The sequence below is a fragment of the Eumetopias jubatus genome, unplaced genomic scaffold (assembly GCF_037043125.1).
Source record: "Eumetopias jubatus isolate StellerSeaLion01/CBP00866 unplaced genomic scaffold, mEumJub1_p1.0 scaffold_1, whole genome shotgun sequence".
Lineage (NCBI taxonomy): Eukaryota > Metazoa > Chordata > Mammalia > Carnivora > Otariidae > Eumetopias > Eumetopias jubatus.
In genome coordinates, this window is record NW_028274807.1 from 155,848,406 (window position 1) to 155,866,311 (window position 17,906).

At 38.7% G+C, this 17,906-nt stretch overlaps 2 protein-coding genes across 5 annotated transcripts in view; both read left to right on the forward strand.

Moving 5' to 3' along the window:
• TOPAZ1 (testis and ovary specific TOPAZ 1) overlaps positions 1-11,935 on the forward strand; it is a 117,711-nt gene extending 105,776 nt beyond the window's left edge. The window contains exons 17-20 of the mRNA XM_088026836.1: positions 660-824; positions 2,323-2,526; positions 7,486-7,669; positions 11,691-11,935. Of these exons, the coding sequence (XP_087882962.1) occupies positions 660-824; positions 2,323-2,526; positions 7,486-7,669; positions 11,691-11,910 (773 nt within the window). The 3' untranslated portion in view covers positions 11,911-11,935. The remainder of the gene's footprint in view (positions 1-659; positions 825-2,322; positions 2,527-7,485; positions 7,670-11,690) is intronic.
• A 1,807-nt stretch (positions 11,936-13,742) lies between these two features.
• TCAIM (T cell activation inhibitor, mitochondrial) overlaps positions 13,743-17,906 on the forward strand; it is a 54,445-nt gene continuing 50,281 nt past the window's right edge. Inside the window, exon 1 of one of the 4 annotated variants that reach the window (XM_028107091.2) lies at positions 13,743-13,874. Coding sequence is in view for 1 of the 4 variants with exons in the window: in XM_028107089.2 (XP_027962890.1) it covers positions 14,008-14,185 (178 nt within the window). In the remaining 3 variants the exon portion in view is untranslated. The other 3 variants (XM_028107089.2, XM_028107092.2, XM_028107090.2) reach the window with 3 other exon arrangements.

A 17,906-nucleotide genomic window follows, 5' to 3' on the forward strand; every position in this document is an offset into this window, starting at 1 on the left:
ACTGATTGTGGAGCCCAACACAGAGCTCAATCTCCTGACCCTGAGATCACAACCCAAGCAGCTGAAACCAAGAGTCTGACCCTTAACTGACGGCGTCACCCAGGCTCCCCTTTATTTGAGAGAGAGAGAGAGAGAGTGCGTGAGCAGGGGGAGGGGCAGAGGGGAAGGAGAGAATCTCAAGCCAATTCTTCACTGAGCAGGGCTCTATCTCAACCCTGAGATCATGACCTGAGTCGAAATCAAGAGTCATATGCTTAACTGACTGAGCCACCCAGCGGCCCCTAAATTATGTATTCTTTATTGTAAAATTGTTAAACTTGTCCACACAAATAATATTTTACATTATAACAAATATTCACTATAATCAAAACATTATTGTCATGCAAAAATAAACATTAACTTCAGAATCAATAACTGATTAGTACAGTTAGAAAAATGATTAATTAAAAAATACATATAACAAAGTGCTTATTAGTTTGCATCTCCTTAGGATGGTGATCATCACTATATAAGTTGTTTCTAATAAATTTGAGTCATTGTTATCTTTTCTGAACACATACTTAAGTTTTGATACTTATCATATTTGAAAACAGTTGTGATTATATTCTTAAGTGTAATTTCCATAGTATAAAGTATTAGTACCTTTTTCTTTTTGGAAGAGTCAGAATGGATCATCAATACACCACTGTGGCCTTGTGATAGACTGGATGTACTCAATCGACATAATCTGCTCTGTACAATTGCACATGAAATCTTAGCCAAGAGCCTTTACAGACAGACATTTGAAGTTTTGCAAAATCTACCAGGTTTTCAAAATTCTCAAGGTATGTTTTTTAAAAGTTTCAATTAATCTCTTGTCCATCTGGTATTTTTTAAGATTTTATTTTGTCAGAGAGCGCGTGCACACACACACAAGCGGGGGCAGGGGTGGGCAGGCAAAGGGAGAAGCAGACTCTCCACCAAGCAAGGAGCCCAATGCAGGACTTGATCCCAGAACCCTGGGATCATGACCTGAGCTGAAGGCGGACGCTTAACGGACTGAGCTACCCAGGTGTCCCCATCTGGTGTTTAAATAAGAAACAGTTCTGCACCTGTTTTGGTTGAGCATATATTTTTAATGAAATTGTTTTCTGCAAAATGTGTTCACTGAAAATCGAATATGCTTTTCTTTGTTTTGTTTTGTTTTTTTAAAGCAGAGGTGCTCACCTTTGGGTTGTCAGAAGTTCCCAACTGTTTTTGTCAGTCCCCTTTCCCTACCTGTCAGGTCAGCAGCAAACAAACAGTAATGCCCCAGCAAGCTTCATGTGGTAAAAATTCATTGCATTAGAATAATGAAGAATACTTCTTTTATTACTTACTATGTATATAAATATAGAGCTTAGTTTCCATTACCTTGGAACATAGGGAAACATGAAATAAATGGAGGAAACTAGCAAATGCCAAGTTCAAAGAAAGGGAACGTTAATGTGGGCCATAGGAGGTAGTGCTCTCGGATCCTAACGCTCAAGTCTGAGTATGTCAAGTATGAATAGGAAGAGAGTCCGTGTTAAGGGAAGCATGAGCAAAAGCTTTGGGTCAAAATGAGCTGAGCAGTGAGTTCAGAGTGGCAGGTTACCACTTCATCAGAATGTTAACCTGAGGGCCTCCCACAGTGCTTTATCAGTCAGTCAGTGTTACAGGAAAGTTCCGCTGGTGGAGATGTTTAGGAAGAGACTAAATAAGGTAAGGAGATTAATTTCCTGCTAAGGCCTAGATCACTAAAGGATGCTGCAGATAAAGTGATAAAGACCAGAGTCTAGGTTATAGATTGAACTGACTGAATATAGTGAATAAAAGACTTGGCAGTCTCCAAGTGACTTCACTTTCTTCTAAGTGAGGAATTGAACTAGAAATGCCCAATAAAAGATTTGTTTTTAATTTGAGAGAAAATACTATGAGGGGGTGATTTATTTTTAGTCATAGGAAATTAAGTCTGAGGTCTGAACTGTATGTAGACAATGCAAGCAGAACTGTGCAAGTCATTCATTTTGAGACACTGAAGATGCAGACACGTGGGGATCACGAATGGGTATTTAATGCAGCCTCTGCAATAGTTGTCAAGCTTCCTTTCTTATTCTTTGTTACAAAGTAAATGAATGAGTTTGCTTTTGTTGAATGCTTATTTGTTTCTTAGAGAATATATAAGATGATTGCATTTTAATGACTATGACTCCCATAGTGGGTAGCAAAGTGCCAATGGGAGCACAGAGAAAAGAAAAGTAGTGAGAGAGAAGATGGAGAGACTAAGCTAGATCGATTTCATATCTTTTTTTTTTTTTCCAGAAACTGTGGAGGTCTCACAGTATAGCCTTCTTTTTAATAAACTTCTAGATGCCTGTATAGAAAGCAACAGTCTTGGTATGTCATCCTCCGTGGCAGAATTCATGATTTCAAAGAACATCCCTATTGATTTCTCCTTTCTTAGAAGATTAATTACTTCTTTAGGAAGGAGTTGTTTATGGCTCAAAGCCAGAGCCCACTACAAAAGTAAGTTACATTTAAAAAATTTATATTTGATATATTAGTTTTGACTTTGATTTTTCTAATCCTGAAGGCTTGCATAATTTTTATGACTAGGCATTTAAATATGTAAAAAGAGCATTTGATACACATTCAAATATAGTGGTCTACACAGATTTGTGCTCTCTTTTGAAACCTGTTCTTTCCCTGGTTTCTAATTACTATATCTTCATTTCTTTGCACATTAGTATGCCCACTGGAGGGTGCACAAAGGAAATAAATGACAGCATTTGAACTAGTTTGGCATAGCTTATAAATATATAGGAGTAAAATAAATGGGTAGAATGAAGTTTAAGGAGTGTTTATATATTTTATTCATCCCTGCCATATCCCTGATCTTTATAAGTTAGAATATTTTATAGCAGGCCACATAGGAAGTGCAAAGGCTGCCATTACTGAACATGATACATAGTTTTTTGCACGGTTCCTAGTAATAGAACTTTGTTAATCTGTTTACAGTTGTTGCTCCTTAACCAGTAAGCCTCGAAAACTAATGCTTTCTCTAGTCCCAGCCATCTCACAGGTATTTGAATTGGGAAGTAATTTTGTATAGAATCTAGATCCAGAAAACAATTCTTTTCTGCCTTCCTGCAGGAATTTGTCTTAAATTTCCGTTTCTTTTCTTTTTTTTCTTAGAGCGTGCAAGTGTGAGCGAGAGGGGGAGGGGCAAAGGGAGAAGGAAAGAAAGAATCCTAAGCTTGATCTCACAACCCTGAGATCATGACCTGAGCCACACAGGCGCCCTTGAATTTCTATTTCTTTGACTGCCATGTATATAACAAACATTTGAGTGCCTACTATGTGTCACTACTGTGCCAGATTTGCCAAACATCCCAGCCATCCCAACAGCACTTGGAAGTGTTTTTCACACTGCCAGCTGTGATCAGTTAAGCCGGTGGTGACTTTTTTCCCCAATGAAACAAGAAAGAAAACCTTAGCATACATTACAGGTAGTAAGGTTAAGTATTATTTGGTAAAATTTCATTTCAGTTACATGTATACAGATTATGTACTGGGTTAATCAAAAGTTTTGAAAGCAGAGTTGTTTTTTTTTAAGGATGATCAGAAATTTAGTTTGTTCATAAACACCTCATTTCAATTTTGTGGTTATGTTTCAACTCCTTATACTATTTCCCTGCAGATTACTAGAAATCACACACAAAGTATATATGTACTGTTTGCTATAACTCCTTGATTTTAGTTTTTAGAATCAATGTTAATGGGGTTGTTTATTTTCCAAATAATTGTTAATAATGGCATGTTCCCCAAATTGAACAATTAGAGGTGTTTATATGCGACAGGAACAAAACCTAAACTTGGAAACATTTCAATGAGATTTCTATGAATATCTGTTTTTTAGTTGGAAATAAGATTTTGTGTTAAAGCAGCTAAACTTAAACTTGTAGAATTTTTTATTAACAGCTTTATTGAGATACAACTCAAATACCATTACAGTTCACCCATTTATAGTGGTGGTAAGTTATTCACAGTTGTGCAGCCATCACCACAGTTCATTTAGAACATTTTCATCATGCCAAAAAGAAACCCCATATCCATTCATTAGCAGTCATTCCCCATTTTCCCCCCAAATTCTTCCAGTCCTAATCATAATTTATTTTTAGAGTTTTTCTTTTTAAGTAGTGTTAAAACAATTCATGCCTAGTACAATTCAGTACCTTTTTTACTAGCACTTTTCCTCTTATCTAAACACACCTATGCCTAGTTTCATATGCAGTGAACTTCTGGGACTTATGTAGGTGAGGTATAGGACAGAGTATTTTTTTTTTAAGATTTTATTTATTTATAAAAAGAGAGAGAGTGGGCAAGCAGGGGGAGGGGCAGAGGCAGAGGGAGAGGGAGAAGCAGACTCCCTGCTCCCGAGCAGGGAGCCAGATGTCGGGCTCGATCCCAGGACCCCAGGATCATGACCTGAACCAAAGGCAGATGCTTAACCGACTGAGCCACCCAGGTGTCTCTGTTTTTTTCTTTTAAATGTACCTGAGTTATAGAATGATATGAGTAATTTACAATCATTGATCAGTCTTCAAAACATCTTATTTCCTGACAGTGTTGACATTTAAAATATCACTGGATCTTTCTTTAGATTTATCTTCACACATAGTTACCACTCTAAAAAGCCTTTCAGTGCCTTATAATCAATCTAATAGTACTTGATTCTGGGCAGATGGCTTTTTCATCAAGACACTGTTAAGACTGTGGTGCCAATGCCTTTGTTTTGCTTCTTTTTTTTATTATTTTATACAGCTTTATTGAAATAACTTCACATACCATAAAATTCACCCATTTAAAGTGGACAGTGCATTAGTTTTTATTATACTCACAGAATTGTGCAGCCATCATCACAGTCTAATTTTAGAACATCTTCAGCACCACCAGAAAAAGAAACCCTAAACACATTAGCATTCCCTAGATGCCTCCTGCTGACCCAGCCCTAGACGAGTAATCTACTCTATTTCTGTGGATTTGCACATTCTGGGCATTTCACGTAAGTGAAATAATTCAGTATGTAGTTTTTTATGACTAGCTTCTTACACTTAGCATAATATTTTCAAGGTTCATCCATGTTGTAGCATGTATCAATACTTTATTCCTTTTTATTGCTGAATAATATTCCATTGTATGGAATTTATTTATCCATCCATCCTTTGATGGACAGTTGAGTGGTTTCCACTTTTTGGTTATTATTAATAACACTGTGCAAACATTCACATACAAATTTTTGTGTGGAGATATATTTTTATTTCTCTTGAGAGCAGAATTGCTGGCTCATATGGTAAATCTATGGTTTTACTATTTTGAGAAACTGCCAATCTATTTTCCCAAAGAATCTGCATCATTTTATGTTTATATACCCACCACTCAAGTTTGAGATTTCCATTTTCTTCATTTCTTCACCAACACTTATTACACTGTGGTTTTTATTTTAGGTTTCTTGGTCGATATAAAGTGATATTTCATTGTGGTTTTGATTTTGCATAATCCTAATGACTAATGATGTTGAACACCTACCTTTTCGTGTGCTTATTGGCCATTTATATATCTTCTGTGGAGAAATCCTTTACCCATTTTTTTTCTTTGTACATTTTTATTTTTTTATTTTTTTATTATTTTTTTAAAGATTTATTTATTTATTTTGAGAGAGTGAGAATGAGAGAGAGAGTACATGAGAGGGGGGAGGGTTAGAGGGAAAAGCAGGCTCCTCGCTGAGCAGGGAGCCTGATGCGGGACTTGATCCCGGGACTCTAGGTTCATGACCTGAGCCGAAGGCAGTCGCTTAACCAACTGAGCCACCCAGGCGCCCTCTTTGTACATTTTTAAATTGGTTTTATTGTTGTAAGAGTACACACATAATACACATACAGATACATACACGCCCTGAGTGCGAGTCCCATGTCAAATACATGAATTTCGATTTTTTTTTCCTCCACTCTGTGAATTGTCTTTCACTTTCTTTATGGCTTGGCTTTGCTTTTTGTTTTCAAACTAATCAAAAGGAAACTGTCCAGGGACAGTAAATTTGCCTTCCTGATGCTGCTGATTTGCTCTCACTAGTCCTAAAAATACTGAATTTCTCTCAGAGCCGGAAAGTCAGGAAGGGAGATGTTATTAGTGTGTCTTTCCATTATGTTTTCCCCCTAAAACCAAATGGGAATATTTTTCTTTTCATATTTGCTTTTAGGGGAAAAAAGTTAATGATAGTAAATTTCTATTCAATTTGTTATTTTTTGTTTTCCTCATCTGGTCAGCAAAGTAAAACAAGAATATATGTAAATTATACTTATCAATAGCTAGGAAGGTTAATGAGTTATAGTGTTAGTCCTAGAAGTGACCTAGGGAGGTGGGACTACCTAGTATTTAGGAATCCAAAATCTGTGGGGTCAGAAGGCTGGGGTGATTCCCAAAGCCCCTTCACCTATAATGTGGGAGTCACTGTACCTGATTTCAAAAGTAGTAAACTGTCAGTTAAAATTAGGTAAAACCTATGTGTTTAACACAGGTTCCTAGCACATAGTAAGTCCTCAAAGATTAACCATCATCATCCACATTAGATTTCTTAAAGAATTTATCTTAACAAAACATTTTAAACAAATTTTACATACAGATTTAAATTGGTTTCAGTAAAACATGACAGTATAATATTGTCTATATACAGGTTGGATGTCTTAGAACTTAAGGGGATTTCCCTACATATCATTTGTAATAAGCACCTAAATAGTTTAAAAATTAAATCTCTTCTTTTGAAAAGTAAAATTTTTAGAACATGAATTGGTGAACACCTACAACACACTGAGCACCTACAACACACTGAGCACCTACAGGAAAGATACGTATTTTATTTATTTTTATATCTAAATAATGCTTAGCTCAATGTCAGACATAGAGTCGAACAGTAAATGTTTATTATGCAAACTATAACAGCACATAAATAAATGCTCAAAAATAGTATATCTGGGTGACAGAAAAATCTTCAAATTATAGTTTCTACTTTTTTTCTACATTTTGGATTCATAATTCAGGATAGGCAATAATTACAATATATGTAGTTGCTATTAGACCAGATCCCATTTAAACAAAACCCAAGGCACTATTCTGGTCTTTTCAGTTAAATTCTGAAATTATGTTGTGTTGACTATGGCTTGAAATAAATGGGCAGTTGCCACAATGAGGCTCAAAAGTAGTTTTTAGGAGAGTTTTTAAGATCTATTTCTTCATATTTAATGTTTCAGAAGTATTTTACAAAGAATAATATCAAATGTACTAGGATAAGCTCACCACCATATAATTTGTATAATAAACCTACTGATGTGAAGAATCATTCTGTAATGTAAGTAATTATCACCTGTGGAAGTCTAACTTTTCACCTGTTGGGGTTTTGTAAAGTTTGATCTATTATTTGATTTCCAGGTGCCCTTTCATTGGGTTGCTACCCACCGTTGGAGGGAAATTTATACCGAAAACTTCTACTGATTCCTTCTTATTTATCTGAGATTGAAATGCTTTTAGCTATTGAAATCTTCCTAGTATCTAATGCTAGTAGTATTCAGAGTCCTGGAACTTCTACACAGATACTGCAGATAGTTTTGAAAAGGTTGGTAATTTCTAACTGCATGCTAAAAGTAGATCATGGCTCCATACACCTGACCTAGGATGTAAATGTTTTTATGTATCTTACATTTTATAATAAATATTATATATATTTTTATGCATACTTTATATATACACACATATATACATATATATGTACATATACATACATACTAGTATATGTATTTACACTAGTGTATGTATTTACACACTAGTATATGTATATATTTACAAACTTTGATAATATACACACTAGTATATGTATGTATTTACGAACATTGGTAACATTTAAATTGAAAAAGGATTTGAGGGCGCCTGGGTGGCTCAGTTGGTTAAGCGACTGCCTTCGGCTCAGGTCATGATCCTGGAGTCCCGGGATCAAGTCCCACATCGGGCTCCCTGCTCAGCAGGGAGTCTGCTTCTCCCTCTGACCCTCTTCCCTCTCGTGCTCTCTATCTCTCAGTCTCTCTCAAATAAATAAATAAAATCTTTAAAAAAAAAAGAACAAAGTTTAAAAAAAAAAAAAAAAGAAAAATTTGACCTGTTTGAGACTTAAAACCAAACAAGCTGGTAGCATTTAATAAACACATTAGCAACTTCAAAGATGCTGTCAGATGTTCAAAGAAATGGACCCTCTTTAAGTATGTCTTTCTTGTGTACGGATAGTTTTTAGATAGGTATCTAAAAGTTACTTATCTTTCTGGTCAACACAAAAGATCTAAAAACCAGGTCTAAAAGGGAAATATGTAATAGTTTATTTGGCTCAGTAAAGAATTCTGTTGAAAATAAAGCTATCAGCCTAATTTCTAGATTTTAAAATGTTGTTATAAATGCATAATATTATAATGTAGCTGTTGGACCAGACTGGTATCTCTTCAAATAATTTTGTTCAAAGTCCCAGAATGTAGGCTTATACCACTCAAATTTCTTATCAGCCTATACAGAAAACTAATAAAGATCTCATGGGTTTCCTGTTTTAGAGTTTCTTGACAAGAATTTTGCTTCAGTTTATTGGTATTATAAACCATATCATCAGATTGGATATCCTATCAGGTATCTATTACTGCATATAAATTATCTCCAAACAGCTTAAAACAGCAAATATTATTTTAGTTTCTGTGGGTCAGGAATTTTGGAGTAGCTTAGCAGTATGGTTCTGGCTCAGGATCTCTGAGTTGGTCAGGAGTTGAGGTCACCTACCTGATGGTTTGACTGAGGCTGGAGGATCCATTTTCTAGATGGCTCACTAACATACCTGTTGCCAAGAATCCTCAGGTCCTTGAGTGTTTTCATGACAGACAGCTAACTTCTCTGAGTGAGTGATCCAAGAGAGAAAAGGCAAGGAGGAAGCTACAGTGCCTTTTATGACCTATATCAAGAACTGTGAAGGCTCTCAATTTCACCGTTTGCAGGCTACCAGTCAATCTGACACGGCTTCCTAGATCCTAGCATAAGACGCAAGATTCTTTTTTTTAAGATTTTATTTATTTGACACAGAGAGAGCACAAGCAGGGGGAGTGGCAGGCAGAGGGAGAGGGAGAAATAGGCTCTCCGCTGAGCGGGGAGCCCGATGCGGGGCTCGATCCCAGGACCCTGGGATCATGACCCAAGCGGAAGGCAGTCGCTTAATCAACTGAGCCACCCAGGTGCCTCTAAGACACAAGATTCTTGCATTGGAGACAGAAGATGTTATTATTTATAGTACAGCAAGCAGTATAATTATCTGCATATTTGTATCTCTTGTTCTGCTCCCCAAGTCCCACAGATGGGCCCAGCTGGATACCTGCACATACACTGGGGTTCTGTTATAGAAGAGTAATCTTGAACTCTAGGGGACCTAAATCTGTTACAGTGAATGATAAGCATGCCTTGCCCTGTTGCTTTGAATGGAAATACCATCTCCATCTTGTAAGGCTATAAGCAAACCTACCCTTTGCTCTAGAAGACCCTATCTTTGTCTTTCAAGGTGGTCCACTATATAAACATCCTTGAAATGCAGAACAAGAGGTAGTCAGTGTCTCTGCTCTCAAAACTTCTAGAAATGCAGAGACCCAGGAAGAATTGTCATCTAATAACCAGTGTCCAAAGGTACATGCTGTCATTTCTGCCTAATTCCATGTGTGATAGTGAGTCATCTAACCTAGCCCATACTTAAAGGGAAGAAAATCAGAAAATAATTTTTTTTAAGTAGTTTCCACGCTGGGCTTGAATTCACAACCCTGAGATCAAGACCTGAGCTGAGGTCAAGAGTCAGACATTTAACCAACTGAGCCACCCAGGCACCCCAGGAAATAATTTATTTTAGGTCCACAATTTTTTAAAAACCCACTACAATTAGCTTTTTTTTTTTTTTTTTTTTAGTAGCTCTGTTCTTTTCTGAGGGCCTCCTTGTTTACTTCTGTGCACTGTAAGTGGCATGAGGCATTTGGGCTCCCCAACTTCCTGAGGAGGGTCTGATTTTCTCATAGCTTTCCATGCCCCATATATATGCAGCCTTTTTATTCATTGTTGAATTTTGGGGGCATTTGTGACCTCAGTGCATAACTAGTGACATGCCTAAATCTTTAACTTTGTCCCAAACAATATTATTTTCTCTATTATCATACTAAGACCTGCCTTGTTACACTAACCTCTCTCAGAGAGAATTTTATTCATCTTTAGACTTTCAAAAACTGCACCTAGTTGGCATATGCCCAGTCTACCAGATTTTAGGCACCACTAAGCCAGAATGTAGTAGAAGGCACCTGCCAGTCCTTCTCTGTGACCTCTGTGACAACTCTGTGACCCCTTGGTGACCAAGCTGAAGTTCTCACTCGCACCACTCTGTGCATCACACTAAGGTATTAATGCAAGTAGACTCATTCTCGCACCCTGCTGTTGGGCCCTACAGGTGCCAGGAGCAGGATACAGTGAACACAAACAACTGATGCCTAATATAACAGCCACATCTCTATTTTAAATACTTCCCACTCCCTATCCCTTAGGATAAACAGTCATAAGAATTTTATGAATTTTATGAAATTTGGAGAGTAGTAGAAAAGTTATTAGAAAAGTAACTAGCACTTTGTGAAGAATCTTAAGACTAAAAAAAAAAAACTGGAAATTTAGTAAAAGTATATAGCTACAATTCTGTTACCAAACGTTAGCTACCTGTTAAGTATATGCTTATAATTAAAAATAGCTAATATCAAGGTAAGACATGTGACTGTTAGTAACTCCAAATTTGATTAAATTCAGTATTCTTGTATACATTACAGTGAATAGTTATGCAGTTATCAACTTTCAGAATACAAAGAGAGGTTATTAGCTGTGTTCCAGATCAGTGGTTTTCAAACTGTGGGTTGTAGTGCATTTGTGTGATGAAATCAATTTAGGGAATTGCAACCACATTGTTTTTTTAAAGATTTGTTTATTTATTTGAGAAAGAGAGAGGAAGCACATATAGGGGAGGGGCAAAAGGAAGAAAGAAAGTCTTAAGCAGACTCTGCTGAGTGCAGAGTGAAATGTGGGAATGGGCTTGATCTCACAACCCTGAGATCAGGGCCTGAAACCAAGAGTAAGAAGATTAACCAACTGTGCCACTCAGGCACCCCTACAACCACATTATTAAAAAAATAAAAGGGAGCCTAGGTGGCTCAGTTAAGCAACTGCTTTCAGCTGAGGTCATGATCCCAGAAGGAGTCCCACATGGGGCTCCCTGCTCAACAGGTAGCCTGCCTCTCCCTCTGCCTGATCCACCCCCTGCTTGTGCTTGCTCTCTGTCAAATAAGTAAATAAAATCTTTAAAAAAAAATAAAAGACAGTAGAAAATAGGGTACATTGTCTTAAGGGTAAGTTCTTGTTTTGTGAAACTTCCATCTTTATGTATGAGGGTATATACTGGGTCACAGTATAAAATGTTCAAAAAAATTTGAAAGCCACTGTCAGAAAAATACAGTAGAAAGACTCATAGCTTAGTACCAGTAAATGTAAATGACTCTTTTGAAGAAACTAGTTTCTGACTTTGTGAGTTGTTCAATTTGTAGATGTGAAGAAAACAAATCTCGGAGCAAGGATGATTATCAAGCCGCAGTGGAAAGATTAATTATGGCTGCTCGTATATCGGATCCAAAGCTCTTCATTAAGCACATGACCGTCAATGTTAATAAGGAACAGGTTTATAGTTTGGAACATTGTTCTGCCCTGAAATGGTTGAAAGAGAATATGAAGTGGGCTGGAAAGGTTTGGCTTTTCAGTAACCATTAGTTAATAAAGGCTTTTTTTTTTTAAGTTCAAGTAATCATTGTTGAAAAAAAAGGCAATAAAAAGTTTTCACTATATTCACCTTTTACCTTTTATTGGTTTATAATAAGTTAACAGTTTCCAAACACTAAAAATTTAGATTAAAGTATGCAAATGGTTTTATCCACACTGAAAAGTGATTTTTTCAAATTACTTTTTGACTTCTCTTTACCTTAGGTAAGCCTAAGTATGGTTAATTCCTATTTATTCTGAAATCTAAACAGTGGAAAATCACAAACTGAATATTGTACAGCATTTAATAAGAGTAAGGCCTAAAAGGGAAAGTAGGTGAGCAGGTAACTGGGGTTTTCAGATAAACCTTTAGGGGAATGAAATAAGTTTATACACAGTACAGAGTCTAAATCCAGTTTTATATCTGCAATCTAGAATAATAAATACTATTGAAAAATGATTCAAATACTAAAATTCTAGAGCACCTTCTGAGTTATACCAAACAATTTTAAATTACTGTCGAATAATTTTCCTTTAGTGTACCTTAGAATATATGTATTTTGGAAATTTGTAATTTGTTACATTAGGTATTACTAAAGAAAACTATTTTAAACAAATATACCACAACCTAAATACCCTAACAAGGACTGTTCCCAACCACCTTAGGAAGTTAAAACTCCTTTTCTCAAGTCCTTCTCCGGATCTGTAGCACTATCCAAGGTGATCATTCTCAATTCTTGATTTGATACTTTAAAACATAATTTAAAATCATTTAGAGAAAAAGTCTGAATAAGGTGAGTAATAAAAGAGTAAGTCGTGACTAAGGGGACTTAAAGTATTTCTTAAAGTTCTCAAAATGTGGTAATAGCATCACTGGAATAAGTATACCCTCCCAAGACTAAAAAATTAAATCCTAGCACTTAGCAAAATGCCTATTATCATATGAAATGTGAAATGAATACTATCAGAACGAGATATGGAAAGTGAAGCAGAGAAAAGGTAAAAAAAAAGCTCACTTCTCTAGTATGAAGAAACCCAGTGACAATAACTGCCATTACTTAAATGCGGCACCTAGAAAATAGGTTTGGAGATTACTAGCATCAGTTTGAGGCGCCTTTGAGGACACTTATAAATTAGCCCTTCCTATAGATGGAAACTGAAAACCAAAGAAAGGGGTTAAAGAAATATGAGACCATTTAGACGCTGGTGGCCAAGAGGCATTTGGAAAGACTAAAATGCGAAAGATGGTAAATTAAGCTTCTGGGGGGAAAAATGGGATTGGATGGAATTGATCACAAGTGACCAAATTGTCAGGAGCAAGAGCCTTTAGGGAGGAGGAACAAATGGAGGCGGCTTTCCTTCCTTCCTTCCTTTTATTTTTCCTCTCTCAACAGTGCCAAAAGGTAGGGAAAAGATTGGTTGGTGCATATGCCTAATTTCATTTGTGGCCGTTCCTTGGGATAATCAAAGCCACAAGAGCAAAGTAAAGCTAAAACCCAAAAAAAGGGGGCGGAGGGAATGTTTACGGTTTGAAAATAGCAAGATCTCGAAGGGACCGAAGTCAAAAAATGTGAACTGGAGAAAAACGTTTAGGAATTAGCTATATTTCTGTAAGGAATGCTAAAGGGCATACTTCAATAAGACCTTTAAAATCTGGTGCTCTCAACTGAGAGCCGACCTAAGGCTTCAGCTCCGAAAGCGCCGCGGACGATTCGCAAGGCCAGCCTCACCCCCTCCCTGGACGCCAGGGCTGGGAGACGCGGGGCGGCCCGGCGCATGCGCGCGTCCCCCCCTACTCCAGGCTCCGGCGCGTGCTCGGTCACCCTCTGCTCCCCGCCCTGTCCACCCCGTTCCGGTCAGGCCCCGCCACCTGCCCCCTAGTCATTTTCCGACGCCCGCCGGCCTAGCCCGTTACGTCTCGGAGTGATCATTCGCGTCTCCCAAAGCTTTCCGCGGAGCCCCCTCCCGGCCGGTCGGTAAGAAGGCTTAGGAGCAAGGGCTTCAGGGAAGCGGGGACGACAGCCGGGTTACCGGGGGCCCGCTAGGGGTTTCCCCCGCGTCCGGCTGCGCGCAGGCGCTCAGGGAGGAAGTCCGGGTACGCGTCGGCCAATGAGAGCGCAAGCTCGGCGCCAGCAGCGCGCCGGCCTCACCCCGAGCGACCCGCCGCGGCCGGTGCCGGTGGGACGCGCGAGCGGTGCGCGCCCGACTGGGATTTCAGGGGCGGGGGCTCAGCGATCACTGCCTGTAGGAACCCGTCAGCTGGTCCAGTGGAGTGGGTCGAATGCAGGTGGGAACGCCGGGCCCTGCGGCTCTCTCCAGTTGGCAGGGCTGGCGCCCCGGTGCGCATGCGTCCCCGCACAGCCCGGCGGGAGTGACGATCCTTCCTCCTGACGGGGTGGGAGGTGGAGCAGGTCCGAGGCATACCACGCGGCAGACGCTGGCCGGAACTGTAAGGAGCGGGAGGGGAGGGCGTCCAGTGGTGCTGTCGGGCTGCTCATCGCGGAAGGAGGGGTCCGGGCGGTTGGCTTGCGGAGTCACCTTAGGTCGACATGATAACTTCTGAACTGAAGCGATTCCAGGGCCCGGAGTATACGCACCGCATCTGTTTTAACTTGTTTTGAAATGAGAAACCAAAGTCGGTTTAAGTTTGTTTCCGACTATAATGTTTACCCGAAGTCCTTACTTTTATCATAGAAGTGTTGTGATTCAAACCTCATAGCTAAAGATTTAGGACGGAAGCTTAAAGAACCTACAGGTACTTTGCTGTTGCCATAATTTATTAATTTATTTAATAGGACTTCTGCTTTGCTTTTTCTTTGTCATTTTCGCTTCCCTGAGTAGTCAACTGAAAAGCAATGAAAAATTGCCTGCTTTTATTTCTCCTTGACGGAACAAACTGCTTTTAAAAACCTTGCAGTATAGTTACTAAGATAAGTCACAGTTTAAATGAGAGTAGCCTGAGGATATTAAACTTTGTTAAAATAAGTTATTTTCAAATAAAAATTATGCCAAATGGCTGAAGACCAATCCTAGAACCTTTATTTAACAAACACTGTTACTGGGCGCCTGGGTGGCTCAGTTGGTTAAGCAACTGCCTTCGGCTCAGGTCATGATCCTGGAGCCCTGGGATCGAGGAGTCCAACATCGGGCTCCCTGCTGGCTCCCTGCTCGGCGGGGAGTCTGCTTCTCCCTCTGACCCTCTTCCCTCTCGTGCTCTCTGGCTCTCATTCTCTCTCTCTCAAATAAATAGAATCTTTAAAAAAAAATAAAATAAAAAAAACACTGTTACTATTTCTGTATCTATCAGAGGTAAGCAAAATCGTTTTTCTTTAAACAGCCCATAATTTGGCTTTTCCACAAATTAGATACCTCTTTCTCCTAGATTTGATCTGAAACTGCATAGATTTAATGCCTCAGCACAGAGTTTAGGTTAAAATCAGATATTTTCACTTTATGAAGTAAAAGCTAATATCCCTATTAAGTGGATGACAGTGGCCATTTAAGATGGTTTGTAAATGAATTGTGACCTTCCTCATCTTCCAGCCTCAATCCAGAGTTCTCTATCTCCTTGGAAAAGACCTTCCAAATCCCCCTCCCCCCCCATAATGCTCAGTGCATGGCTGTATTATTAACTATATTTTATAATTACCCTTATTTTTCCATTCCCTCCATCTTTCCTAAACTAAATTTTTGGACAAGTGGGATTGGCTTAGTGTTTTTTTATTCCCGGTACTTTGCACAGAGCCTGGCACATAAGAACTTGGCAAATGCCTGTTGATAAATTAGGTGAATTAAGGACCCAGAGTGCCTCCCTGAAGAGTTAGTTATTTTATAGCATGCCTGAGGCCTTTTCCAAATGGAATAGTAGGCTACATGGAATTTGTTTAAGAACCACCCATGTAAAAATTTGTCTGAAGACAAGAACCCTGCAGTTGACCTGGGTGCCCCAGGCTTTCAGACTGTTTCTCACTAGCAAGTGGGAGCACCCAACTCTGAAGCAGTGGGTTTTCAGTCTGCTAAAAGTCATTTTGACTTTCAGGGTAGCTAAGTCCTATAAGGGAAAGAAACAGATCTAAGTCGTCTTGTTGGCAATCACATTTCACATGGTAAATTTAACATTGGGCAGTTATTAGTCAGGCCCCTTATGATTTTGTTTTCCCTGAGGCCTGTGTATTTCTGGCTAGAGTGATGAAGTTGGGTTCTTGGTCTTGCAGAGACAAGGACTGACCCAAGCAGCCACATGAAAAGGCAAGCAGCCATGCCTACCAGAGGGCTGAGGTTTAACCTTGTTTCCACTTAGAATTTTTTTTAAGCTCAAGAAGTGGGTAAACCATACAGAAAACAAAAGAACTAGTTCAAACGAAACTTAAAATTATTTGATTTTTCACATACAATTGAGTATCCAGAGATATTTCCCTAAGTTTGTTAAAGAAGCATGTTTAATGAATTAAAATTTGAAAGTTTTCTGACACCTTAATCCTGTAAAATGATGAAATAAGGGTTCCCTAAACTTAAGTGTGCATCAGAATCCCAAAGGCATGTTAAAACAGATTGCTGGGCCCCACCCAGTTAGATTCTGCAGGACTGGGGCAGGCCTGGTCATTTGCATTTCTAAGTTCCCAGAGATTCTGTTCCCCTTTGACAACTACTGCCCTAAAGGATGTTTCCTGTTTCTTTTTATTTTGTTTCTTCCCTAATCCCTACCTGTCCAAAAGGATCCTGATCCCATCATACTTTCCCTGTCACTTAGTTGTCTGAGCCCACTCTTCAAGGAAAACTTAAAGGAAATGCTTAAAAAAAACTCATAGGACTCCAAGGGGAAACCACACATTTCCTACCTGGTACTTCAGCAGAACCAGAAAAAATATTTTTGATTTAAATAGGAAACGATCATCTTAGAATAATAATTTTGTTGAGTGTATATCAGAATTAAATGAATTTTTTTATGTACATAGGCTTTTTCCTATAGAAATATGAGTTAGCCACCATTGGTGGGGAGAAGGGGGGATTGTTGGCAAAAGGAAAAGAAGTTCCATTTCCTCTCATGTTGTCTCCTCCTCCCAGTTGAGAAAACCACTTTATTAATTCATTAAAAAGGCAATTCCCACAGCACAATATAATTTTATTATTTCCAGTTAAGTTCTCTTTTTTTTAAGATTTTATTTATTTTTTTGACAGACACAGCGAGAGAGAGAACACTAGCAGGGGGGAGTGGGAGTGGGAGAGAGAAGCAGGCTTCCCGCTGAGCAGGGAGCCCAACGTGGAGCTCTATCCCAGGACCCTGGGATCATGACCTGAGCCAAAGGCAGAAGCTTAACAACTGAGCCACCCAGGTGCCCCAAGTTAAGTTCTCTTTTTTTGAAGAGAAGTACTACTGTGAAAACTTGTTTTTTTTATTACTTAGCAAGTGCTAACTTTCTTTTTGTCTTTGAATCTTGTTTTATTTTTATTACTTAGCAAGTGCTAACTTTCTTTTTGTCTTTGAATAACAAAAATAAACAGCCATATTTATTTGTTTGGATAGATTTAGTTTTTTCCCTAAAGTTTATGAAATTAAATCATTCATTTGTAATTTTTTACTTGTATATAGTCTTTGCATTGTCTTTTTTAAGACTTTCACACACCCTTATTGTGATAATTCTGAGTTTTCCAATTATGAAATTTGTTTTTGGATAAAATATTGTGTTTATTTTTTTAATTTTTTTTTAAAGATTTTATTTATTTATTTGAGAGAGAGAGAATGAGAGCCAGAGAGCACGAGAGGGAAGAGGGTCAGAGGGAGAAGCAGACTCCCCGCCGAGCAGGGAGCCTGGTGGGGGACTCGATCCCGGGACTCCAGGATCATGACCTGAGCCGAAGGCAGTCGCCCAACCAACTGAGCCACCCAGGTACCCAAAATATTGTGTTTAAATACATGTTCTGGGGCGCCTGGGTGGCTCAGTCGGTTACGCTGCTCTCTTTGGCTCAGGTCATGATCCTGGGGTCCTGGGATCGAGCCCCATGTTGGA